General features: G+C 42.6%; 1 protein-coding gene across 1 annotated transcript; it reads right to left on the minus strand.

Annotated features, from left to right (window-relative positions):
- Positions 1 to 746: 746 nt before the first annotated feature.
- On the minus strand, positions 747 to 27660 carry LOC139560600 (ATP-binding cassette sub-family D member 3-like). Its single transcript, XM_071377526.1, has 22 exons — positions 27431 to 27660; positions 26797 to 26833; positions 25525 to 25620; positions 25273 to 25361; positions 8849 to 8918; positions 8295 to 8392; positions 7261 to 7384; positions 6989 to 7045; positions 6682 to 6824; positions 6486 to 6555; positions 5541 to 5610; positions 5303 to 5400; positions 5124 to 5215; positions 3971 to 4065; positions 3746 to 3818; positions 3578 to 3641; positions 3346 to 3423; positions 3093 to 3248; positions 2698 to 2817; positions 2343 to 2447; positions 1841 to 1897; positions 747 to 1656 (listed from the first exon to the last, which is right to left on the minus strand). Exons 1-22 carry the CDS (start codon positions 27538 to 27540, stop codon positions 1579 to 1581), a joined length of 1980 nt encoding a protein of 659 aa, XP_071233627.1. The 5' UTR covers positions 27541 to 27660; the 3' UTR covers positions 747 to 1578.
- Between the last annotated feature and the right edge of the window lie 221 nt (positions 27661 to 27881).

Raw genomic sequence — 27881 nt, forward strand, 5'->3', positions numbered from 1 at the left:
CGTATGATCTCTGTAATTGCAAACAAAGGTTTCTGTACCAAATATTAAGTTCTGCTTTTCTGATGTATCAAATACTTATGTCATGCAATAAAATGCAAATTAATTACTTAAAAATCATACAATGTGATTTTCTGGATTTTTGTTTTAGATTCCGTCTCTCATAGTTGAAGTGTACCTATGATAAAAATTACAGACCTCTACATGCTTTGTAAGTAGGAAAACCTGCAAAATCGGCAGTGTATCAAATACTTGTTCTCCCCACTGTATATACCGTACTCTATACCATCTACTGCATCTGCCATGCCGTTCTGTACCACCACTCATTCATATATCTTTATGTACATATTCTTTATCCCTTTACACTTGTGTGTGTGTGTGTAAGGTAGTAGTTGTGGAATTGTTAGGTTAGATTACTTGTTGGTTATTACTGCATTGTCGGAACTAGAAGCACAAGCATTTCGCTACACTCGCATTAACATCTGCTAACCATGTGTATGTGACTAATAAAATTTGATTTGATTTGATTTGACATGCATCTGAAAAGGCAGAATAAGAGACAACATGGCAGAAGCTTTCTGCTTTCTGCTTTCACCTGTCCAATTGTTTCAAGATCGGTGTGGAATCAGTGGATGAAAAAGGTGATAGGAAGCCACTTAAGAGGTATTGGGATGCACAAGCTATACTCTGATATCTAACAGAATAACACAATGGGTAGTCTGCAGAACAGAAGACCAAGGGTCTTGAAATATATATTAATGAAATATTTATTTCTAGTTCAGCTCATAGCAATGGCATTTTAAATATCCTATGTTAACAAAAGTACCACGTCCTCAATCCCCTTTTACAAAATAATCAAAGCTAAATTAAGTACAGTGTAAAGTAACTACAGTGTAGTACCTTCCAAATTGAGGCAGCCGCTGAGGGTTTATACTATAAGAGACAAAAAAAATGTGCATACATGTACTACAATTGACATATTTGGACTAACTATGCTTAATGTAATTTACAGTTACTGGCTTCATGAAAGAAGAATGCACTTCAGTGTTTCAACAAACAGCACTAAACAAACATTTAATTCAACATTAAAACTGACCATTTTAAATAATGAAAAACAATGCAATATTAACAGAAATAAAATTAAAACATACAGCTAGTAAGGCTAGTTTTCTTAGTACATTATTTGCTTCATATAGAATTAAAAAACTCACTACACGCACGTCCTTAAACGTAGACTCTGCAATATGACATCATCATACACAGCGGGGCGGCTTCCTGCTCTAAACAGAATTCAATCTGCCCTTAGGAAGAGCCAATACGGTCAGTCTTGGCAGAAATCAATTGTTTTGTTTATTTCTGCAAGCAGGAAGTGTACCCTGCTCTGTATGATGTCATATTGTGGACTCTACCTTTAATCTAATACAGGTTTAGCTATTTCTCTCTTGACATTGAGCTCCCAGTCTTCACACTGTTGCATAACATTTTAATATGTTAGGACTTGACTTCTGTTCCCTATGCTTCATGTAGTGCAGAATTACTTAGGACCATCTCTGTGAGCAATAATTGGCTGTGGTGAGGTCGTTATGACCCAAACTCAATTGTTTCCTGGGTGATGGCTTTGAACTCATAGTTTCCCCTTCCGTCCATGTGCAGGTAGTACTGGAGAAGAGACAGAAATCACTGGTTAGGTGTTCTTTCTTAAAGGTCCTTTTAAATATTTGAAACGTATTTTAACCTATATAAAATAGATGTAAACTCTCTTAAAATTAAAAAAGGACAAAAGAACAGGGCTTTAGTATTCACCTGCATTTTACGTTTCATCGTTCGGTGTGAAAGGACTTACCTCATGGTGCTTCCACAAAGACTTCCTGTGAGAAACCGTGAACAACGTGATGCCCACCTGGGGAAAGGTAAATATGACATCCCATAAGCTCGGAAAACACTTTCTCAGTCTTCTGTAAGTTTATTTAACTAGGCAAATCAGTTAAATTATTTTTACAATGACGGCCTACCAAAAGGCAAAAGTCCTTTAAAGATTAAAAATAGGAAAAAACACACATCACGACAAGAGAGACAACACTACATAAAGAGATACCTAAGACAACAACATGGTAGCAACACAAGACATGGTACAAACATTATTGGGCACAAACAACAGCACAAAGGGCAAGAAGGTAGAGACAATAACACATCAAGTTACCATGCATCAGTTTCCTTGGATCTTTTTCATTCCTCTTTCACAATGTGCACATAAATAATAGATTTTTAAATAATTATCATTATATTGACAAAATGGCCTATTTAATGTATAATCTTCATTATTAGTCCACGGTGTTGTATCTTACCGTCCTACAGTGGCTGTAGATGAAGTCCTCCACATCTACACTCACAGCACTGGTGCACTCATCCAGGATGGCAAACTGGGGCTTATGGTAGAACAGACGGGCCATCTAGATACCAGAGAGAGCAAGAGAGTGTGAGTGAGTGAGCGAGAGAGAGAGAGTCCAATCAATGAAAAGCTACATTTACCCATTTTACAGCCATATGTGCTTGTAAAATGGTCTTAAACGTCATGGCAACATAAATGGAGTGAAGTGCTATGCCGCTAGCAGAATTAGTCTGGCATAGAAAGAGACAAAACAACTACACGTGTCTACACTATTCTGTTTTGTTTTTTTTAGGAAATGAGCAGTGACTTACAGCCATCCTCTGTTTCTCTCCTCCACTGAGGACGTCCATCCAGTCCTGGACTGTGTCCCAGCTGCCCTCCCTCTCCAGGATGTGACCAAGCTGGACGTTGTCCAGGTACTCCTTCAGCACCTGTTCCCCAGCACAACACACACATCCCATTACACACACACAAAGACAGAGAGACGCACAGATACGTACAAGCACGCCAGTATACCACACTGTCAGCAAACAGCATGCATAGCTTAGTGTTATCCTCAGACATACCACACCCTACTGACAGAGGCCACATACAGCACACTGTTCTTTCTTCTTGAGAAGCATTACAATCATTGGTCCAGAAAAAGGCTGCTGTGATTGGATATATGATCCAGTAATGAGCTGATGTGATTGGATAGTTAGTCAACCTTATCAAAGGTGCCCTTCCTCCTCTGGTCCTCCACTGTATCTGGGTAGATCACCTGATCCCTCAGAGAGCCCAGGGTCATGTATGGCCTCTGGGGAACATAGAAGAGTTTCCCTCGCTCAGGTTTGGTGAGACGGCCACCAAACAGAGGCCAGAGCTGAGAAACAGACACATCCATTACTACTCATGAATGTAAAACAGTCAACACTACAGCAACATAACAGGCTTTTTCAGCAATTGTTGATTCCTCATACCTCTCCCAGGACTCTGAAGAGTGAGCTCTTCCCACAGCCGTTGGGGCCACACACCAAGACGTTTGTCCCTGACGTCACCTTAGGTTAGCAGGGGATGGGAAGGCACAGTTCAGCCGTTTGCACTTACAGATTAACAAGTCCCTCGACCGTCAAAAGTCTAGTCTTTCGATTTCATGAATTGTATAAATTGGTTCAGTACGGAGTTGCTCCTAGGTGGGATTGAGATACTCACCTCAAAGCTGAGGTCTTTGATAAGAATGTCCCCATTGGGCGTTGCAAGAGGTGTATGCTCAAACCTGAGACACAAGTACAACGTCAAACCAGGTAGTACCTACTTTCATTAAGCGTGTTAATCATGTTTATTCTATTGCTATAACACATGTATCTGTCAGACACATACTTAATAATCTTGTCTTTGTGGATGATTTCACCACTTCCTGGGACCAAGGTGATTCTATCTTGTAATTCACCATCTGAAAATGTGACAAGAAAATCTAAAGCAATCATCTCTCACATCAACTAGTAAAATGTTCTCATGTTCCTGCATTAGAGTACTACAACATGAAACTGCTATCCAACAACAATAATATCATCAATACATTATCAGGGAACATGCAGCGGGCACCTCTTCCTCCTTGTTGAGAGACCATGGTCCTCTCGTATTTCCCAGAGTTCAGCTCTTTCAGGACTTTCATGATCTCGGTGATGCGAGCTGTGAACCTGTAGGGGGACAGCAGGGGTCAGTGAGGAGGAAACAGCAGGGGTCATTGAGGAGGGGACAGCAGGGGTCATTGAGGAGGAGACAGCAGGGGTCAGTGAGGAGGGGACAGCAGGGGTCAGTGAGGAGGAGACAGCAGGGGTCATTGAGGAGGGGACAGCAGGGGTCATTGAGGAGGAGACAGCAGGGGTCAGTGAGGAGGAGACAGCAGGGGTCATTGAGGAGGAGACAGCAGGGGTCATTGAGGAGGGGACAGCAGGGGTCATTGAGGAGGGTACAGCAGGGGTCATTGAGGAGGGGACAGCAGGGGTCAGTGAGGAGGAGACAGCAGGGGTCATTGAGGAGGAGACAGCAGGGGTCATTGAGGAGGGGACAGCAGGGGTCATTGAGGAGGGGACAGCAGGGGTCATTGAGGAGGGGACAGCAGGGGTCATTGAGGAGGGGACAGCAGGGGTCATTGAGGAGGGGACAGCAGGGGTCATTGAGGAGGGGACAGCAGGGGTCATTGAGGAGGAGACAGCAGGGGTCAGTGAGGAGGGGACAGCAGGGGTCATTGAGGAGGAGACAGCAGGGGTCAGTGAGGAGGAGACAGCAGGGGTCATTGAGGAGGGGACAGCAGGGGTCATTGAGGAGGGGACAGCAGGGGTCATTGAGGAGGGGACAGCAGGGGTCAGTGAGGAGGGGACAGCAGATGGAGGGAAAGAAGAACAAGTGGAGCAACCTCAGACCATTAAACCAGTGAACAATTGAACTGGTCTCAGATCTGTTTGTGCTCTTACCGTCTCCATTGCTGTCATTATCAGGCCAAACAGTCTTGCCTCACAGCAATATTCAAATATGAACATTAATGAGAACAGAGGATTGGATCCTAATTTGATAACCCCCACAACTATGCAAATATTGGAACTCTATCGCAATAACTGACAGGAAGTTGACATGATAGCACAAACAGACTGGCATTCAGACTACCAGTGAACCACCAAACCATTGAACCACCGAACCAATGAACCATTGCACCAGTTGAACCAATTGTGAGATAGGAGCTTTGTGTATGACTGACCCAGAGAGCCTGCTCATCTCTCTGCCAGCCAGGACGATCCTGCCCAGGGCCTGAGACATGCTCAGCAACATACGCCCACTCTGGTAATAGTCCTGAATGAGAACGAGGGAGAGGAGAGACAGGGAAGTTAGGATCTCAACCATCCAGAACACAGACACACACTCTTTGTCTCTCCTCACCTCTAGCAGCTCAGCGTGGGTACTGCGTAGGTGGCGTGGGTGGGTATGGTTCAGGAACGGCCTGCTCACCACCAGGTACCCCACAACAGTGGCAATATCTACAGAGATGGGAAAACCACAAGTAGTTAATTCAGCTATTTTCAGTTAATTCAGCTATATTATCTTAATTCGGATGAGAGAATATGAATAAAGCAATTGATAACAAACTTCAAATCAAAGACATGACAAGTATTCTCACACTTTGCAATGATGCTATCCACGAAACCAGTTGAAAAGCGGAAGACAATGAAATTGTGCAAATGATCCACCTAGGGGTAAAAGGGAATGCAACATGAGACATTGTATATGCACTGCAGTATAGATATTCTGTGATACCATAGTACAGGTGATTTTATTTGGCCGCCCAACTTTAAATAGTTTTTTTAATGTTGGGTACATAAAAGACTGTAAAATCCCCCAGCAAATCAGCTCCAATTGATTTTAATTCTGGGAATCTGTTCCAAAGTATTCCCACGCATAATAGAGAGATATAATCAGAAATGTGGTGGGTACTCTCTTCGTTCGCTAGACTTTATCCTGCTAACTGTTCCAAATGTCCGAACTGAATTTGGTAAAAGGTCTTTTATGTACTCTGCGCCATCGTCTTGGAACACCTTACAAAATAATTTTAAACTGGAAGAACTTGTCCCGATTGGTGTTTTTAAATCACTGATGAAGGATTTTGAGGCTGATTCCCTGATCTGTCAATGTTTTTAATTTGCTGTTTTTGATATTGTTAACTCAATGGTTTTTACTAGATTACTTGTAGTTTTTCATGTTGTCTGTCTGTAATTTGTGTAATGACTTGGTGCTGCCTATCTTGGCCAGGACGCTCTTGAAAAAGAGATTTTAAATCTCAATGAGCCCTTCCTGGTTAAATAAAGGTTAAATAAATAAAAAAATAAAAAATATGTGATCGTATACAAATGTAAGCACGGTATGAAATTATTATGTTTTAGTCAAATGTTATATCTGTTTGGGCTTCTTGCGGTCAGTTTGCAGTCTACAAATGATTTGAAATTATGTTCCGGCCCCTGACCATCCACCAAGAAAAAAATCATCCTCCGGCTGAATCTAGTTGGTGATCCCTGCCATAGTAAGTCAACTACTGCCACTGATACATTTAAAGTCCCTGCCCTCTCACCAGTTTCTGGAAGGTAGAGTGAATGGTCTGTTTCTCCCTCAGGTTACCATTGTAGAAGGCAATTTCTTCACTGTGGTTAAACAAAACATTAAACCTTTAATTTTTCACAGTGGAAAAAGAAAATGGAAACAGAAATTCTTTGTCTAAAAAAAGAAGAGAGGGACAGTAGTAAGGAGCGATGTGTGTCCCGACTGACCTGTTGGTGATGAGGCGTGAGTTGACGAATCGGTACTCTCCCTCGTACCTCTGCTCCATGACCGTCATCTTGCCGATGGGCCGCCGCAGACGTGTCAGGATGAGCCCAGAGAACACCAGGTAGCCTATCATACAGGCAGGACCCTGAGGGGAGAGGAAAGTAGAAGAAAGACGTTAGAAACTATATTCTGCTGTACGGATGCATTGGAGATTATCATGGTCATTCTTTCAATTTAAACTACATAAGCCTAACTGTAGGACAATTCCAGAGATCCATAGAAGGCTACATTAGACAAAGCAAGACTCACCTGTGGCCCGATGGCCGAGGTCAACTTGAAGATGTACAGACCAATGTCCAATAGAGGCTGAAGGGACAGAAAACCTGTCTGATTATCATCATAGGTTCAGTGTACTGTCAATAGCGGTAGATTGTATCAGGCTTTGAGCAGCATTAGTTGTCTCTACAACAGAGGTATTTTTTAATAGCCTGGTTGAACCCGACTGAATTCTGCACTAAACATTGTTTCATTTGAGTGCAGAATTTGGTCTAGTTTATCCAGGCTATTTAAGTCCAGGTTACCTTGCTGATGTTGGAGTAGAGGTCCACTACACTGTTACAGAACCTCTCAACGTCCTGGGTCAACAGCTGGTCGGGGTTACCGATGCGGTTGTCCAGGTTACCAATCTTATAGTACGTGTAACCTCTGGAGGATGGTGTGGTGAAAACATGAAACAGGATTTGGCAGGTGGGTTATGTATTTTCTATCACTTTGAGTTTATGAAGTCATTGTTCATTACACCATTGTAACAGGGTCACTACACTGTAAGTACCTATTGCATTGTGGCTAGGAAATGTGTAAGATGAAAGAGGATCAAGGCTAAATCCTTCCAAACTAGCTCTATTGCTAAGGGCTAATCCACTGGGTTATATACCAACTAGAGACAGGTGAAGAATGGACGCCTGTTGTTTTCAGCGTAATCAACTTCAGTTTACATACGCTGTTTCTGGTTGCTGCCATCTTTCTATATCCGTTTTTACTGGGACAACTATACCTGAGCACTAGCGCTCAGTGCGCACTGGACAGACAGCAAGCAGTACCACGCGAACATGCTCCGGGAACTCTGCCAGAACGTGGACAGCTACACAACCCAACCGGCACATCCCCTGGCCAACTGGGCTCAGCATGAATACATTTTTTCCATATCTTCTGCTGTGAGTGTTGAAAAAGAAAAATCGGCCTCAGTGACAATTAAGTGAATAATTCAATGGTAGTTTTGTGCACAAAGGTGATGACTTAGGTGTCTTATTAAGAATTTTCAAATGTGACTTCTCTATGGGGCCGTCTATGGGAGTTGCTTTCTGGGCCGGACTTCAGTTAAACTGCAATACCGAAGCTGTCATCTGGGCACAGCCAAACGTGTGCTTCCAGTCCGGAACCCGGGGACCTGAGCTAATCTAGTCATCCAGAAACAAATCTCCCGCTACGTGATTTGGGTTGGATGCAAATGTTAACGTCTTTCACAAGAGACAAGCTAAGGGCAGACAGACAGATGTTCTCTCAGAAGTAATATTCTGCAAGAAGTAGGCTTGGGAATGTGATCAGCAGGACTTACTGCAGGTACTCATCATAGAGGTGCTTGGTGAGTCGAACCCGGCAACAGAGCTTCAGTTCATTCAAACCCAGCTTGAGGAAGTTGTTAACCAACGAGATCTGAAACAGGAAAACGGGCCATAATAGCAGTCTCATTTAAAAGCAGTGCATTACATTTTATAGTGCGAGTATACCACTCAATGGAATGTATGCACTGAGTAAATAATCATAAGAATCATGAACACCTCAAAAAACCTCTAATAAATATAGGCCAGGAATCACCAGTCTGTTATCAGGCAGTTTTAGTATTGACCAAAAATACACACAAACGCTCTCCCCACTGGGCACAATACTAATACTAACGTAAACCCCCATTCCCAAATCATGAGGTTAACTGTTTTACTGTAAGTTCATTAGTTTATTATCAAATATATTGTATTGAGAAAGTGTAATGTGTAGAATTACACATTATAATGTTAGTTGTATAATAATATATTTTGTTTTAATCTACGGGTAGTAGAGACAATTAAGACAACAAATTAACCACAAAAATAGAAGTATGAAAGTTGCACTTACAAATGGCATGACTTTTATAAAGTTGAACAAGAGTCTCTTGAAATCTTTTGTTGAACGACCAATAATTGCACTGCAAACCAACATCCACAAAGTGAATACACTCACAATGTCACATACAGGGCAAACGTGGGGTCATTCTACATTGTAAACCAAAGGGGTCTGTGTTTTCAGTGTTTTTTAGCGCACAGAAAAACCCAACACTGGAAGAGCTAGATTGTCCGCACCTTAAAGAGCCACTGAACACGCCAATTGGCACGTGTGTTTTTACTGTCATTAGAAAAACTTGTTTTCAGTCTTGGAGGTGGGTTTCCTAACCGATTCCGCATTTGGTTAATGATGTTTGTCCCTTATGAGACACTGTAGACTGAGAAGCCTATTTCACTTCCTCAAAATACCCAGCATTAATTTTGTATTTATTTTGTATTTCACCTTTATTTAACCAGGTATGCTAGTTGAGAACAAGTTCTCATTTACAACTGCGACCTGGCCAAGTTAAAGCAAAGCAGTGCGACACAAACAACAACACAGAGTTACACATGGAATAAACAAACATACAGTCAATAATACAGTAGAAAAAGTCTATATACAGTGTGTGCAAATGAGGTAGGATAAGGGAGGTAAGGCAATAAATAGGCCATGGTGGCGAAGTAATTACAATACAGCAATTAAACACTGGAATGATAGATGTGCAGAAGATGAGTGTGCAAGTAGAGATATTGGGGTGCAAAGGAGCAAAATAAATAACAGTACGGGGATGAGGTAGTTGGGCTATTTACAGATGGGCTATGTACAGGTACAGTGATCTGTGAGCTGCTCTGACAGCTGGTGCTTAAAGCTAGTGAGGGAGATATGACCCTCCAGCTTCAGTGATTTTTGCAGTTCGTTCCAGTCATTGGCAGCAGAGAACTGGAAGGAAAGGCGGCCGAAGGAGGAATTGGCTTTGGGGATGACCAGTGAAATATACCTGCTGGAGCGCGTGCTACGGGTGGGTGCTGCTATGGTGACCAGTGAGCTAAGATAAGGCGGGGCTTTACCTAGCAGAGACTTGTAGATGACCTGGAGCCAGTGGGTTTGGCGACGAGTAAGAAGCGAGGGCCAGCCAACGAGAGCATACAGGTCGCAGTGGTGGGTAGTTATGTACAGGTGCAGTGATCTGTGAGCTGCTCTGACAGATGGTGCTTAAAGTTAGTGAGGGAGATATGAGTCTCCAGCTTCAGTGATTTTTGCAATTCGTTCCAGTCATTGACAGCAGAGAACTGGAAGGAAAGGCAGTCAAAGGAGGAATTGGCTTTGTGGGGTGACCAGTGAAATAGACCTGCTGGAGCGCGTGCTGCTATGGTGACCAGTGAGCTGAGATAAGGTGGGGCTTTACCTAGCAAAGACTTAGAGGACCTGGAGCCAGTGGGTTTGGCGACGAACATGAAGCGAGGGCCAGCCAACGAGATCATACAGGTCGCAGTGGTGGGTAGTATATGGGGCTTTGGTGACAAAACGGATGGCACTGTGATAGACTACATCCAATTTGCTGAGTAGAGTGTTGGAGGCTATTTTGTAAATGACATTGCCGAAGTCAAGGATTGGTAAGATAGTCAGTTTTACGAGGGTATGTTTGGCAGCATGAGTGAAGGACGCTTTTGTTGCGAAATAGGAAGCCGATTCTTGATTTAATTTTGGATTGGAGATGCTTAATGTGAGTCTGGAAGGAGAGTTTACAGTCTAACCAGACACCTAGGTATTTGTAGTTGTCCACATATTCTAAGTCAGAACCGTCCAGAGTAGTGATGCTGGACGGGCGGGCAGGTGCTGGTAGCGATCGGTTGAAGAGCATGCATTTAGTTGTACTTGCATTTAAGAGCAGTTGGAGGCCATGGAAGGAGAGTTATATGGCATTGAAGCTTGTCTGGAGGTTAGTTAACAGTGTCCAAAGAAGGGCCAGAAGTATACAGAATGGTATCGTCTGAGTAGAGGTGGATTAGAGAATCACCAGCAGCAAAGAGCGACATCATTGATGTATACAGAGAAAATCTAAGATAACTCAAGAACTGTATCATACATTTTGACGTTTTTGCCGAGGATGCTTTAGTTGCGCAATTTTACATCTAGCTATGGTGTTTGGTGCAGTAGTTCTCAAGTAAACAAATTGCATGACGTGTTGTCTTATGTAAACAGTCGGCGCTGCTGAGCAGGTCTGCATCACACTCTATGCTATTGTATAGAGAGCAATCACTGCAGCTGTTCACCCCATGTTAGTGGGCAAATGGACATCACCAATTTAAATCCCAAACTTAATTAACCCGCTGTGACGCAGAAATGTTACAAACTCTGTTTTAGATGAGATTGACTTTACTTTCCAAATTACCCTATTTACACTTTGTAGTAAATTTTGACACTAGAATACCTGCTTCTGACTCATATCGATGCCACATAGGTCTTTATCAAAGGGATTAGTTGCTTTCAAAGGCAGTCACTCTTTAAACTGACCCAGCTAGTTGGGCGAGAGTGAGTCACTGGATCTTGCAAAAGGCTTTCACCAGTACCCTGATCACTTACTGAACATTGGAAAAAGCCACTGGTAGAAGGTGAACACAGCAGGATGAGGAGTGCAAAATTGGATGGACACAAAACAAACTAAATAAAGTCTCATTAATAAGTTGGGCCAGTCTAGTCCTGTAGGGCTGCCAGGATCAAATTTTCCACCCCAAAAACAAAATGAAACCCGCTCTAGAAAATAACCAGGATTATGTTAATAACTGACTAGAAGGTAAATACAGTATTTAAAATATTTTCAAGCCTGCAACCCTTCATGACCAGTGATGCCCACAAACACAATTAAACCACAACAACAATACACAAGTGAATTCATAAGCACTTAATCATATTCTGCTTCCAGGCACCCCAAGCAGCAAAGTATTCCATGCAAATGGGCACTGGACACTAGTTTACCCCTGATATGGCAGCAACATAGTAATACAAGTGCTTCTTGAAAAGATTGACATCTCTGCTAATGATTCCACTGTGGAGGAATTAAGAGATGATTACAACCTGTCAAATATGATAAATAACAATTCTGCAACGCTATGTTGAAATTGCTGCTGGCAGTGCTGAGCGATATGGCCTGAAAAATCATATCTTGATTTTATTCAAAGTCATGGGCGATTCACATCTTTATTTTTTTACGTTTTCTCTTAAACTTTGTTGAACAATTAAAAGGTCAATACACTGCATTTCAAACAGTCAGGTCAGGAATAATCTAATGAATTCAGGGCTTGTAAAATTATACCTAGGCTAAATATGCGCCTTCTACAACAATAAGACCCAATAATTGTATTATTTTAGCCTGCTTTTGTTGCAATAACCACTGATCTGGCTTTCAAGTCAGTCTATGAAAATTACATTTTCGTTACAAATTGAACAGGAACCATGCATAATGCACATTCACTAATAATTATTAACTTCTTGTAGCAGGCATTATAGAAAATGAACACAGGTTTCATAAATACGCTCTGAAGCATAAGCCCACGTGCTAGTGAGTAGCCAGCTAATCTTTATATTTAAAGTTTTTTATTTATTTATTTAACCTTTATTTAACCAGGTAGGCAAATTGAGAACACGTTCTCATTTACAATTGCGACCTGGCCAAGATAAAGCAAAGCAGTTCGACACATACAACAACACATAGTTACACATGGAGTAAAACAAACATATAGTCAATGATACAGTGAAAAAAAAATAAGTCTATATACAATGTGAGCAAGTGAGGTGAGATAAGGGAGGTGAAGGCAAACAAATATATGTATAAATAAATAAAAATATAAAAAGGCCATGGTGGCGAAGTAAATACAACACAGCAAGTAAAATAAAAACTAAAAACACTGGAATGGTTGGTTTGCAGTGGAAGAAAGCGCAAAGTAGAGACAGAAATAATGGGGTGCAAAGGAGCAAAATAAATAAATAAATACAGTAGGTAAAGAGGTAGTTGTTTGGGCTAAATTATAGATGGGCTATGTACAGGTGCAGTAATCTATGAGCTGCTCTGACAGCTGGTGCTTAAAGCTAGTGAGGGAGATAAGTGTTTCCAGTTTCAGAGATTTTTGTAGTTCGTTCCAGTCATTGGCAGCAGAGAACTGGAAGGAGAGGCGGCCAAAGGAAGAATTGGTTTTGGGGGTGACCAGAGAGATAAACCTGCTGGAGCGCGTGCTACAGGTAGGTGTTGCTATGGTGACCAGCGAGCTGAGATAAGGGGGGACTTTACCTAGCAGGGTCTTGTAGATGACCTGGAACCAGTGGGTTTGGCGACGAGTATGAAGCGAGGGCCAGCCAACGAGAGTGTACAGGTCGCAGTGGTGGGTAGTATATGGGGCTTTGGTGACAAAACGGATGGCACTGTGATAGACTGCATCCAATTTATTGAGTAGGGTTTTGGAGGCTATTTTGTAAATGACATCACCGAAGTCGAGGATTGGTAGGATGGTCAGTTTTACAAGGGTATGTTTGGCAGCATGAGTGAAGGATGCTTTGTTGCGGAATAGGAAGCCAATTCTAGATTTAACTTTGGATTGGAGATGTTTGATGTGAGTCTGGAAGGAGAGTTTACAGTCTAACCAGACACCTAGGTATTTGTAGTTGTCCACATATTCTAAGTCAGAGCCGTCCAGAGTAGTGATGTTGGACAGGCGGGCAGGTGCAGGCAGCGATCGGTTGAAGAGCATGCATTTAGTTTTACTTGTATTTAAGAGCAATTGGAGGCCACGGAAGGAGAGTTGTATGGCATTGAAGCTCGCCTGGAGGGTTGTTAACACAGTGTCAAAAGAAGGGCCAGAAGAATACAGAATAGTGTCGTCTGCGTAGAGGTGGATCAGAGAATCACCAGCAGCAAGAGCGACATCATTGATGTATACAGAGAAGAGAGTCGGTCCAAGAATTGAACCCTGTGGCACCCCCATGGAGACTGCCAGAGGCCCGGACAACAGACCCTCCGATTTGACACACTGAACTCGATCAGAGAAGTAGTTGGTGAACCAGGCGAGGCAATCATTAGAGAAACCAAGGCTGTCGAGTCTGCCGATGAGGATGTGGTGATTGACAGAGTCAAAAGCCTTGGCCAGGTCAATGAATACGGCTGCACAGTATTGTTTCCTATCGATGGCGGTTAAGATATCATTTATGACCTTGAGCGTGGCTGAGGTGCACCCATGACCAGCTCTGAAACCAGATTGCATAGCGGAGAAGGTATGGTGGGATTCGAAATGGTCGGTAATCTGTTTGTTGACTTGGCTTTCGAAGACCTTAGAAAGGCAGGGTAGGATAGATATAGGTCTGTAGCTGTTAGGGTCAAGAGTGTCCCCCCCTTTGAAGAGGGGGATAACCGCAGCTGCTTTCCAATCTTTGGGAATCTCAGACGACACGAAAGAGAGGTTGAAAAGGCTAGTAATAGGGGTGGCAACAATTTCAGCAGATAGTTTTAGAAAGAAAGGGTCCAGATTATCTAGCCCGGCTGATTTGTAAGGGTCCAGATTTTGCAGCTCTTTTAGAACATCAGCTGACTGTATTTGGGAGAAAGAGAAATGGGGAAGGCTTGGGCGAGTAGCAGAGGGGAGGGCAGTGCTGTTGTCCGGGGTAGGGGTAGCCAGGTGGAAAGCATGGCCAGCCGTAGAAAAATGCTTATTGAAATTCTCAATTATAGTGGATTTGTCGGTGGTGACAGTGTTTCCTATCTTCAGAGCAGTTGGAAGCTGGGAGGAGGTGTTCTTATTCTCCATGGACTTTACAGTGTCCCAGAACTTTTTTGAATTTGTGTTGCAGGAAGCAAATTTCTGCTTGAAAAAGCTAGCCTTGGCTTTTCTAACTGCCTGTGTATACTGGTTTCTAGCTTCCCTGAAAAGTTGCATATCACGGGGGCTGTTCGATGCTAATGCAGAACGCCATAGGATGTTTTTCTGTTGGTTAAGGGCAGTCAGGTCAGGAGAGAACCAAGGGCTATATCTGTTCCTGGTTCTAAATTTCTTGAATGGGGCATGCTTATTCAAGATGGTGAGGAAGGCATTTTTTTTAAATGTCCAGGCATCCTCTACTGACGGGATGAGATCAATATCCTTCCAGGATACCTCGGCCAGGTCGATTAGAAAGGCCTGCTCGCTGAAGTGTTTCAGGGAGCGTTTGACAGTGATGAGTGGAGGTCGTTTGACCGCTGACCCATTACGGATGCAGGCAATGAGGCAGTGATCGCTGAGATCTTGGTTGAAAACAGCAGAGGTGTATTTGGAGGGCAAGTTTGTTAGGATGATATCTATGAGGGTACCCGTGTTTACAGAATTGGGGTGGTACCTGGTAGGTTCATTGATAATTTGTGTGAGATTGAGGGCATCAAGCTTAGATTGTAGGGTGGCTGGGGTGTTAAGCATGTTAAAATTTAGGTCGCCTAGCAGCACGAGCTCTGAAGATAGATGGGGGGCAATCAGTTCACATATAGTGTCCAGAGCACAGCTGGGGGCAGAGGGTGGTCTATAGCAGGCGGCAACGGTGAGAGACTTGTTTTTAGAGAGGTGGATTTTTAAAAGTAGAAGTTCAAATTGTTTGGGAACAGACCTGGATAGTAAAACAGAACTCTGCAGGCAATCTTTGCAATAGATTGCAACACCGCCCCCTTTGGCCGTTCTATCTTGTCTGAAAATCTTGTAGTTGGGGATGAAAATGTCAGAATTTTTGGTGGTCTTTCTAAGCCAGGATTCAGACACGGCTAAAACATCCGGGTTGGCAGAGTGTGCTAAAGCAGTGAACAAAACAAACTTAGGGAGGAGGCTTCTAATGTTAACATGCATGAAGCCAAGGCTATTACGGTTACAGAAGTCATCAAAAGAGAGCGCCTGGGGAATAGGAGTGGAGCTAGGTACTGCAGGGCCTGGATTCACCTCTACATCACCAGAGGAACAGAGGAGGAGTAGGATAAGGGTACGGCTAAAAGCTATGAGAATTGGTCGTCTAGAACTTCTAGAGCAGAGAGTAAAAGGACGTTTCTGGGGGCGATAAAATAGCTTAAAGGAATAATGTACAGACAAAGGTATGGTAGGATGTGAATACAGTGGAGGTAAACCTAGGTATTGAGTGATGATGAGAGAGATATTGTCTCTAGAAACATCATTGAAACCAGGTGATGTCATCGCATATGTGGGTGGTGGAACTGTGAGGTTGGATATGGTATAGTAAGCAGGGCTAGAGGCTCTACAGTGAAATAAGCCAATAAACACTAACCAGAACAGCAATGGACAAGGCATATTTACATTAAGGAGAGGCATGCTTAATCGAGTGATCAATAAGGGTCCAGTGAGTAGAGGTTGGTTGGGGTCACGGCGATCCAGACAGCTGGCCGGGTAGATGGCTATCGGTAGCAAGATAGCATAGTATGGAAGTCTATTTGTAGATACCTCGTGCGTTTCTGTCGGTAGGTTAGTGGGGTTCCGTGTGGTAGAGGGGATCAATCCAAATTGGCAAAATAGATATAGTGACCCAAGAAAAAAAAAAAAATAATAATAATAATAATAATTGTCCGATATACTTATTCAGATAGCAGCCGATAAGACAGCTAACGGTTAGCGGGCCCCAGATGAGCGTTCAGGTAACGTCGGGACGGAGGTGCCAGTTGGATAACTCCCTCGGGCAGATAACGTCGGCAGTCAGTCGTGAAGGCCCGGTGGGGCTCCGTATCTGCAGCAACAACAAAACAAAAAAAACGGGTCCGGATAGGTGACTGTAGCCCAGGAATGGCTGATGGAACTCCTCAGCTGGCTAGCTCCGGAATGATTTGAGTTTGCTCCGGGATCGACGTAAGCCAATAGTCACACGGTTTGCAGCTAGCTAGCTGCAAATGTCCAGAGCCTGCGGCTGAAATCCGGGGAAACTGAGAGAAAAAAAGTCCCGGAATGCTCCGGTCCGAGTCGCGTTGCACAAAAGTGCCGGTAGATTATCGAGCTAAAGGAATAGCTGATGACCACAAAACGTGGGCAGCTGAAACACCAACGCTAGCCAGCAGACCGGCTAATTTCTGGGCAGCTACAGATTAGCTTCTGGCTAGCTATCGGATAGCTTCTGGTTAGCTTTCTGGCTAGCTTCTGAATTAGCCCCTGGCTAGCTTCCACGGTGGATTTTCAGATTTGAGGTAAATAATACTTTTTTTGTAATTGGTGAAGCGGGTTGCAGGAAAGCTTTTGCAGGAAAGCTTTTGTAGTTGAGTTCTTGGATAATAAAATATATAAAAGATATGCGAAGAAAGGTGTAAATATATATATATACAGGACACGACAATACGAAACAGAAATGACGTCTGAACTGCTAAGCCATCTAGTCTAGCCAACTTGGATCTATTTGCTTGCTAACGAGGTAGAACAGTTGAACTGTTATGACCCTGATGTCCATCTTAAACTGTTTGAACAACATAGCCTGTTCACTTTGTTTAGATATTGAAATCAAGTGGCCTACCTAGATAAGATTATTTATCAGAATGAGAACGTGTTGCCAATTCCTTATATAAATGCATATTTTTATGCTCATTGCACATTCATAAAACGCAGACTAGACAGCTAGCACAACAGTATGTGGCTAAAATGCTGCAAAAGCAGTACGTGGTACTGCAATGCCGCGTGCAACAGAAATTGAGCATTAACCAACACAAAAACATCCTATGGCGTTCTGCATTAGCATCGAACAGCCCCCGTGATATGCAACTTTTCAGGGAAGCTAGAAACCAATATACACAGGCAGTTAGAAAAGCCAAGGCTAGCTTTTTCAAGCAGAAATTTGCTTCCTGCAACACAAACTCAAAAAATTTCTGGGACACTGTAAAGTCCATGGAGAATAAGAACACCTCCTCCCAGCTGCCCACTGCACTGAGGACAGGAAACACTGTCACCACTGATAAATCCACTATAATTGAGAATTTCAATAAGCATTTTTCTACGGCTGGCCATGCTTTCCATCTGGCTACCCCTACCCCGGTGAACAGCACTGCACCCCCCACAGCAACTCGCCCAAGCCTTCCCCATTTCTCCTTCTCCCAAATCCAGTCAGCTGATGTTCTGAAAGAGCTGCAAAATCTGGACCCCTACAAATCAGCCGAGCTAGACAATCTGGACCCTTTCTTTCTAAAATTATCTGCCGAAATTGTTGCAACCCCTATGTCATGACGTTGGCCTGGGGGTAGGTATATGACAGTCATAAATACCTCTCCCCCCTTTATGCTCTCTCTACCCTACTGATGTGACATTTGAAAATCCTTTGGTTAACTTCTCTGGGATATGTGGGATGCCAACGTCCCACTTGGCCAAAAGCCAGTAAAAATGCAGAGCGCCAAATTCAAATAAATTACTATAAAAATCAAACTTTCATGAAATCACACATGAAAGACACCAAATTAAAGCTACACTTGTTGTAAATCCAGCCAACATGTCTGATTTCAAAAAGGATTTACGGCGAAAGCACACCTTGCGATTATGTTAGGTCAGTACATAGCCACAGAAAAACACAGCCATTTTTCCAGCCAAAGAGAGGAGTCACAAAAAGCAGAAATAGAGATAAAATTAATCACTAACCTTTGATGATCTTCATCAGATGACACTCATAGGACTTCATGTTACACAATACATGTATGTTTTGTTCTGTAAAGTTCATATTTATATCCAAAAATCTGAGTTTAGGCGGAACGCTACTGTCTCACTTGGCAAAAAGCCAGAGAAAATGCAGAGCGCCAAATTCAAATAAATTACTATAAAAATCAAACTTTCATTAAATCACACATGAAAGATACCAAATTAAAGCTACACTGGTTGTGAATCCAGCCAACATGTCAGAATTCAAATAGGCTTTTCGACGAAAGCAAACGATGCTATTATCTGAGTTAGCACCATAGTAAACAAAGAGAGAGAAGCATATTTCAACCCTGCAGGCGCGACACAAAACGCAGAAATAAAAACATAATTCATGCCTTACCTTTGACGAGCTTCTGTTGTTGGCACTCCAATATGTCCCATAAACATCACAAATGGTCCTTTTGTTCGATCAATTCCGTCGATATATAGCCAAAATGTCAATTTATTTGGCGCGTTTGATCCAGAAAAACACTGGTTCCAACTTGTGAAACGTGACTACAAAATATCTCAAAAGTTACCAGTAAACTTTGCCAAAACATTTCAAACTACTTTTGTAATACAACTTTAGGTATTTTTTTACGTGAATAGTCGATAAAATTGAAGATGGGATGATCTGTGTTCAATACAGGATTAAAACAAACTGTAGCTAGCTTTCTGGTCATGCGCCTCTAACAAACAGGACACTTCAAGTGACCCTCGTTCAAGATGGCAGTACTTCTTCATTACACAAAGGAAAAACCCTCAACCAATTTCTAAAGACTGTTGACATCCAGTGGAAGCGGTAGGAACTGCAAGAAGGTCAATTACAAAATCTGTATTCCCAATGAAAATCCATTGAAAAGAGAGTGACCTCAAAAAAAAAAGAATCTGAATGGTTTGTCCTCAGGGTTTCGCCTGCTAAATAAGTTCTGTTATACTCACAGACATGATTCAAACAGTTTTAGAAACTTCAGAGTGTTTTCTATCCAAATCTGCTAATAATATGCATATCTTATCTTCTGGGGGTGAGTAGCTGGCAGTTGAATTTGGGTATGCTTTTCATCCAAACGTGAAAATTCTGCCCCCTATCCTAGAGAAGTTAACATAGAGATTCTGGGAACATCAGAAGGTGGGGGGAAATTAACTATATTCTGGTAATCCGACCAATTGAACATATGCGGTGGTACTTAATGAATATGATGTCAGTTCGGTTGTCATCTGAGACATTCTCATCAATGATAGGATGACATAAACTCTACAGTGGAAAGTCTGCACATTGTAGTTATCGGAGTCACATGGAATTGTTGTTCAATTTAAATGTTTGAATATAAAATTATTGGTGAAGAGATTAAATGTAATTTTAGCTTCCAAATGACAGATTTGGGTTTTCATAAGGTTAGGGCTCTGCTCAATCAGTAGCCCGCCCCTGTGAAGAGACATGGGTTATAAAACTTTTCAAACACGCCCTCTTCTCCCTCCACTATATAAAGCCTTGACGAAAATGTAACCTCCTGTTCCAAGTACGTGAGGTCTGCAGCCTCTGCGTTAAAAGGGCAAATAACTATCTGTTCCGAGGATGTTAGGATGACGATCCGATATCAGAATGGTTCAGATGTCAACTACAGAACTAAGCCAACCTCAGCGTAAGCTTTGGTTGCGAATGGTATGAACTTTGAACTCTTATTCACTACAGAAGTGATAACTCCTAGCCGTTGAGTTAGCAACAGCAGCTGCAAACGTGGGCTAGGAAAGAACAGACAGAGTATCCCGTCTACCACACAACAACGTTACTACAACGTATCCAATTTACCAGCAGAGACATTCTTCAAAGGACACGGCCTTTCACCTACCACCAACCTACCGAAGTGCAGCTCAGAGTAAATACACTGCTCAAAAAAATAAAGGGAACACTTAAACAACACAATGTAACTCCAAGTCAATCACACTTCTGTCAAACGTGACCTCCTCCACGTCTCCTGATGTACTGGCCTGTCTCCTGGTAGCGCCTCCATGCTCTGGACACTACGCTGACAGACACAGCAAAACTTCTTGCCACAGCTCGCATTGATGTGCCATCCTGGATGAGCTGCACTACCTGAGCCACTTGTGTGGGTTGTAGACTCCGTCTCATGCTACCACTAGAGTGAAAGCACCGCCAGCATTCAAAAGTGACCAAAACATCAGCCAGGAAGCATAGGAACTGAGAATTGGTCTGTGGTCACCACCTGCAGAACCACTCCTTTATTGGGGGTGTCTTGCTAATTGCCTATAATTTCCACCTTTTGTCTATTCCATTTGCACAACAGCATGTGAAATGTATTGTCAATCAGTGTTGCTTCCTAAGTGGACAGTTTGATTTCACAGAAGTGTGATTGACTTGGAGTTACATTGTGTTGTTTAAGTGTTCCCTTTATTTTTTTGAGCAGTGTATTTATTGCATTTTCCTTTTCCAAATGGGCGGTAATTTAAAATGCATAAGATACTGTATTTACGATAGAGACATCGCTTCTCCCTTTGTTCCTCGGTTTTCCCGCTCTTTCACTCAAACCCAGCCCCTTTTCTTTGTGTAACAAGCTGTCATATCTGTTCCGCCAGCTAGGGACGTTTTCCTTTATGACGTAATTCGTAATCAAGGTATGATTCATTCTGTGTATATGTAATTCTGTGTGATTAGTTAGGTATTTAGTGAATAAATAGTTAAACCCAATTTTGTATTGCTGATTCAACTTGTTAGCCAGGGTTCGTGAAGATAACCAAGAATTTACAACTTTCAGATGAGACTGAAATAAGGTGACGATTAATATTGACTGCTATTGATGTAAAATATTACTAGGTCTTTAAGAGTTTATTCGGAAGATAACAGCTCTATAAATATTATTTTGTGGTGCCCCGACTTTCTAGTTAATTACATTTACATGATTAGCTCAATCAGGTAGTATTAATTACAGAGAAAGAATTTTATAGAATAGCATGTCATATCACTTAATCCGGCATAGCCAAAGACATGACACCTATTACTAGCCTGTTCAACCTCTCTTTCGTGTCGTCTGAGATTCCCAAAGATTGGAAAGCAGCTGCGGTCATCCCCCTCTTCAAAGGGGGGGGACACTCTTGACCCAAACTGCTACAGACCTACAGTGGGGAGAACAAGTATTTGATACACTGCCGATTTTGCAGGTTTTCCTACTTACAAAGCATGTAGAGGTCTGTAATTTTTATCATAGGTACACTTCAACTGTGAGAGACGGAATCTAAAACAAAAATCCAGAAAATCACATTGTATGATTTTTAAGTAATTAATTTGCATTTTATTGCATGACATAAGTATTTGATCACCTACCAACCAGTAAGAATTCCGGCTCTCACAGACCTGTTAGTTTTTCTTTAAGAAGCCCTCCTGTTCTCCACTCATTACCTGTATTAACTGCACCTGTTTGAACTCGTTACCTGTATAAAAGACACCTGTCCACAACCTCAATCAAACAGACTCCAACCTCTCCACAATGGCCAAGACCAGAGAGCTGTGTAAGGACATCAGGGATAAAATTGTAAACCTGCACAAGGCTGGGATGGGCTACAGGACAATAGGCAAGCAGCTTGGTGAGAAGGCAACAACTGTTGGCGCAATTATTAGAAAATGGAAGAAGTTCAAGATGATGGTCAATCACCCTCGGTCTGGGGCTCCATGCAAGATCTCACCTCGTGGGGCATCAATGATCATGAGGAAGGTGAGGGATCAGCCAGAACTACACGGCAGGACCTGGTCAATGACCTGAAGAGAGCTGGGACCACAGTCTCAAAGAAAACCATTAGTAACACACTACGCCGTCATGGATTAAAATCCTGCAGCGCACGCAAGGTCCCCCTGCTCAAGCCAGCGCATGTCCAGGCCCGTCTGAAGTTTGCCAATGACCATCTGGATGATCCAGAGGAGGAATGGGAGAAGGTCATGTGGTCTGTTGAGACAAAAATAGAGCTTTTTGGTCTAAACTTCACTCGCCGTGTTTGGAGGAAGAAGAAGGATGAGTACAACCCCAAGATCACCATCCCAACCGTGAAGCATGGAGGTGGAAACATCATTCTTTTGGGATGCTTTTCTGCAAAGGGGACAGGACGACTGCACCATATTGAGGGGAAGATGGATGGGGCCATGTATCGCGAGATCTTGGCCAACAACCTCCTTCCCTCAGTAAGAGCATTGAAGATGGGTCGTGGCTGGGTCTTCCAGCATGACAACGACCCGAAACACACAGCCAGGGCAACTAAGGAGTGGCTCCGTAAGAAGCATCTCAAGGTCCTGGAGTGGCCTAGCCAGTCTCCAGACCTGAACCCAATAGAAAATCTTTGGAGGGAGCTGAAAGTCCATATTGCCCAGCGACAGCCCCGAAACCTGAAGGATCTGGAGAAGGTCTGTATGGAGGAGTGGGCCAAAATCCCTGCTGCAGTGTGTGCAAACCTGGTCAAGAACTACAGGAAACGTATGATCTCTGTAATTGCAAACAAAGGTTTCTGTACCAAATATTAAGTTCTGCTTTTCTGATGTATCAAATACTTATGTCATGCAATAAAATGCAAATTAATTACTTAAAAATCATACAATGTGATTTTCTGGATTTTTGTTTTAGATTCCGTCTCTCACAGTTGAAGTGTACCTATGATAAAAATTACAGACCTCTACATGCTTTGTAAGTAGGAAAACCTGCAAAATCGGCAGTGTATCAAATACTTGTTCTCCCCACTGTATATCTATCCTACCCTGCCTTTCTAAGGTCTTCGAAAGCCAAGTCAACAAACAGATTACCGACCATTTCGAATCCCACCATACCTTCTCCGCTATGCAATCTGGTTTCAGAGCTGGTCATGGGTGCACCTCAGCCACGCTCAAGGTCCTAAACAATATCCTAACCGCCATCGATAAGAAACAATACTGTGCAGCAGTATTCATTGACCTGGCCAAGGCTTTCGACTCTGTCAATCACCACATCCTCATCGGCAGACTCGATAGCCTTGGTTTCTCAAATGATTGCCTCGCCTGGTTCACCAACTACTTCTCTGATAGAGTTCAGTGTGTCAAATCGGAGGGCCTGTTGTCCGGGCCTCTGGCAGTCTCTATGGGGGTGCCACAGGGTTCAATTCTTGGACCGACTCTCTTCTCTGTATACATCAATGATGTCGCTCTTGCTGCTGGTGAGTCTCTGATCCACCGCTACGCAGACGACACCATTCTGTATACTTCTGGCCCTTCTTTGGACACTGTGTTAACAACCCTACAGACGAGCTTCAATGCCATACAACTCTCCTTCCGTGGCCTCCAATTGCTCTTAAATACAAGTAAAACTAAATGCATGCTCTTCAACCGATCGCTGCCCGCACCTGCCCGCCCAACATCACTACTCTGGACGGTTCTGACTTAGAATATGTGGACAACTACAAATACCTAGGTGTCTGGTTAGACTGTAAACTCTCCTTCCAGACTCACATCAAACATCTCCAATCCAAAGTTAAATCTAGAATTGGCTTCTTATTTCACAACAAAGCATCCTTCACTCATGCTGCCAAACATACCCTTGTAAAACTGACCATCCTACCGATCCTCGACTTCGGCGATGTCATTTACAAAATAGCCTCCAACACCCTATTCAATAAATTGGATGCAGTCTATCACAGTGCCATCCGTTTTGTCACCAAAGCCCCATATACTACCCACCACTGCGACCTGTACGCTCTCGTTGGCTGGCCCTCGCTTCATACTCGTCGCCAAACCCACTGGCTCCAGGTCATCTACAAGACCCTGCTAGGTAAAGTCCCCCCTTAGCTCGCTGGTCACCATAGCAGCACCCACCCTACCTGTTCCAGCAGGTATATCTCTCTGGTCACCCCCAAAACCAATTCTTCCTTTGGCCGCCTCTCCTTCCAGTTCTCTGCTGCCAATGACTGGAATGAACTACAAAAATCTCTGTAACTGGAAACACTTATCTCCCTCACTAGCTTTAAGCACCAGCTGTCAGAGCAGCTCACAGATTACTGCACCTGTACATAGCCCATCTATAATTTAGCCCAAACAACTACCTCTCCCCCTACTGTACTTATTTATTTTGCTCCTTTGCACCCCCTTATTTCTCTCTACTTTGCACATTCTTCCACTGCAAATCTATCATTCCAGTGTTTTACTTGTTATATTGTATTTACTTCGCCACCATGGCCTTTTTTTTGCCTTTACCTCCCTTATCTCACCTCATTTGCTCACATTGTATAGACTTATTTTTCTACTGTATTATTGACCATGTGTAACTCTGTGTTGTTGTATGTGTCGAACTGCTTTGCTTTATCTTGGCCAGGTCGCAATTGTAAATGAGAACTTGTTCTCAACTTGCCTACCTGGTTAAATAAAATAAAAATGTATTTTCCACATGTTCATTGATACTCTCGTTTTAGTAGGGTCTCCTCTGTTCTACATTTTGGCAGTTAAGACAAGAAGGGTATCGTTAGAAAATGTAAGTTCTCCTCTAATACAGTAAAATAACGTCTCTAAGCGTTTCGGTGTCCATACGACTGATTATGTTGGACCAAACCTCAAATACCGAGTTTAAACTGCTTGTTGTCAGGGTGAAGTTATCATTCGTCTGTGTTGTTGTAAGTGGCAGGGGGAGGGGCTTGGTGCCTGTGTACGAGTGGGAAGGTGCACAGAAGGAGTCGAGACCAAAAAGACAGAACACTTATAAAAACAAACACAACATTTTAAAAAACTAGATTTTTCCGATACAGGCATTTGGAACATCGACCTGAAACATTAACAGCCCTACCTACCTCTCGATCATGGTGCCATTCTGGATCATCCACACATCACAGTAGGTTCTGGCCACCAGCATGGCAGCGATGAGGAGACAGTATCCTGACTGTGGAGAGGTAGATTACCAGAAATAGGTCAACACAAGTGATCGGGAGATGTGTGGAGATGTTACACAATACACTTCCTTACATTAAGTGAAATGTAATTCCAATCAAGATGAAAATGTTGGAGTGCATTCAAAGTCATCAAGTTTGTAGAAGAGCTCTTACCTCTTTGCAGAACACTCCAGGAACCATGATCTTCACTATCTTCAGGATACGTGCAAAGAACACCTTGTCCACCACCGTCCTTTCCTTCTTGGCCTCCTGACACACATCATACCAAACATTTACAGATTAATCCGATAAATAAACCCCTTCAAATCTCACCAGCTCAGTCCTACTGGTTAATCTGGTAAAGGCATGTGGATATTGACATTATTGGCAAAATGTTGTCCCTGGGTGTGGTAAGACAGGGGTTCCCAAACTTTTTCACTCTGGCCCCCCTTCCAGCCTTGGGGAAGATCCCACGCAAGCGCCATGTCCATTTCTATTGACACAAACACTGCTCGTGACACAAACTGTTCACATCCCTCTTGTTGGTGGAAAGAATTTTGCAGGTTTCAAGCTTATTTCCTGCAATTTGACATGGGGTGCAAAGAACCTTCAGCAGTTTTAAAGCGAATTTTCTTGCAATTCTATACATTTTGGCATGTTATATGTATTCATGTGCTATTTGAATGACTAAAAAATTACAACACTATCTATGGGTAAAAAAATAAATATTTGCTGACATGGGCTAGTTGATCTGGACATTTCTGACAAGTTATAAATAGCTCTCTAAGGTATGCAATGACTAACATGACAAGAGGAACTGATGATGCACTACCCAATTTTGAAATTGCACCTTGTGCATTTTACTATTACAACTTTCAAGAGTAAGTTTAAAGCCGGACTAAGTTTCTAAAAGAAATAAATACATTTTAAAATATATATATATTTCAACAGGACAATGACCCAACACACCTCCAGGCTGTGTAAGGGCTATTTGACCAAGGAGAATGATGGAGTGCTGCATCAGATGACCTGCCCTCCACAATCACCCCAATTGAGATGGTTTGAGATGAGTTTGACCGCAGAGGGAAGGAAAAGCAGCCAACAAGTGCTCAGCATATGTGGGAACTCCAAGACTGTTGGAAAAGCATTCCCGGTGAAGCTGGTTGAGAGAATGCCAAGAGTGTGCAAAGCTGTCATCAAGGCAGCTGGCTACTTTGAAGAATTCCAGATATAAAATATATTTTGATTTGTTGAACAACTTTTTGGTTACTACATGAGCCCATATGTGTTATTTCATAGTTGATGTCTTCACTATTATTCTACAATGTAGAAAATTGTAAAAATAAAGAAAAAAAATACTATGGTAAGAGAGAGATTTCAACATTGAGTGTTGTAAGAATCTTACAACTCAGTAGTTGGTAACATTTCCTGAATACAAACACTTACATCTTCGCTCAACTGTAGTTCTGATGATCTTTTCACCCTAAACATAAAACAGTAAATGAAGCCAATCAATGGTACCGAAAGACACACAACACACTCATATTACTTTGTTAGCTAGACCTTGGGATCCTGACCACCCAGCTATAACAGGCAATTCAATCATAGGACCTCTGGACCTCTGAGTGTCAGTAGCGAAAATTTATTCCATAAACTACTAGCTACCTAAAAGTGTTAAAACAACATAACAGAAATCTCTGATTCAATGTCATAATACTGCAACTTGTCTCAGTTACATTTTGTCTGACAAGTGCCGCGTTCAAAACTACTGGGAACTCGGAAATCTCCGAATTAAGTGCGTTCAAAACAACTGGGAATTCGGCAAAAGATACTATCTCCAGCTGGGAAAATCGTTTAGAACGGTCATCCAACTCGGGAACTCGCGACTCTTCCTAGAGCTCCGACTTTCCGATCACTGACGTCATGATTTGACCTCTTACTTTCCCCTAGTTCCCAGTTGTTTTCAACGCGACATTACTAGCTAGCCAATGTTGGCTACATCAGTTTAGCATTATGATGGCCCGTCATCTAGCTAATCTTACTTTAGCTACGAAATAGTTGTCAAGTTTAACTTAGCTACCCATTTATCTTGGCAGCATGTCTTTTCCTCTTGAGAAGATACAAGGCAACGATTGTGGCGCCTGCTACAGTGCAGTTCTTAGCTGTCAAGTATTTACTGATCGCCGCCATGTTTTCATCTGTCGACCGACCAAAGAAGTAACGAGATGCATGCTGGGGTAGCTACCTGGCTGGCGTGCTAGCATAATGAGCTATATGGTGCAACATTTCAGTATATCAGACAAATGCAATGCAATGCACATATCTTATGAATAAACCGTTTTAGCCAAGGGCAAAAAAGTCAGCATGTCCTTTATCTTCAGTAAATCATGCTAGCTTTGTGTGTCAACATTGCATTTTCACTTCTGTTTTCATTTCAAACTCAGCGACATTTGGCAGGAGAAAACCGGAAGCAAATCCTTCAAATTAAAAGTAGTAAGGACTCTTAGAGAAAATACTACACACTAATGAAG

This window comes from Salvelinus alpinus, chromosome 30 (genome assembly GCF_045679555.1).
Source record: "Salvelinus alpinus chromosome 30, SLU_Salpinus.1, whole genome shotgun sequence".
Classification (NCBI taxonomy): Eukaryota; Metazoa; Chordata; class Actinopteri; order Salmoniformes; family Salmonidae; genus Salvelinus; species Salvelinus alpinus.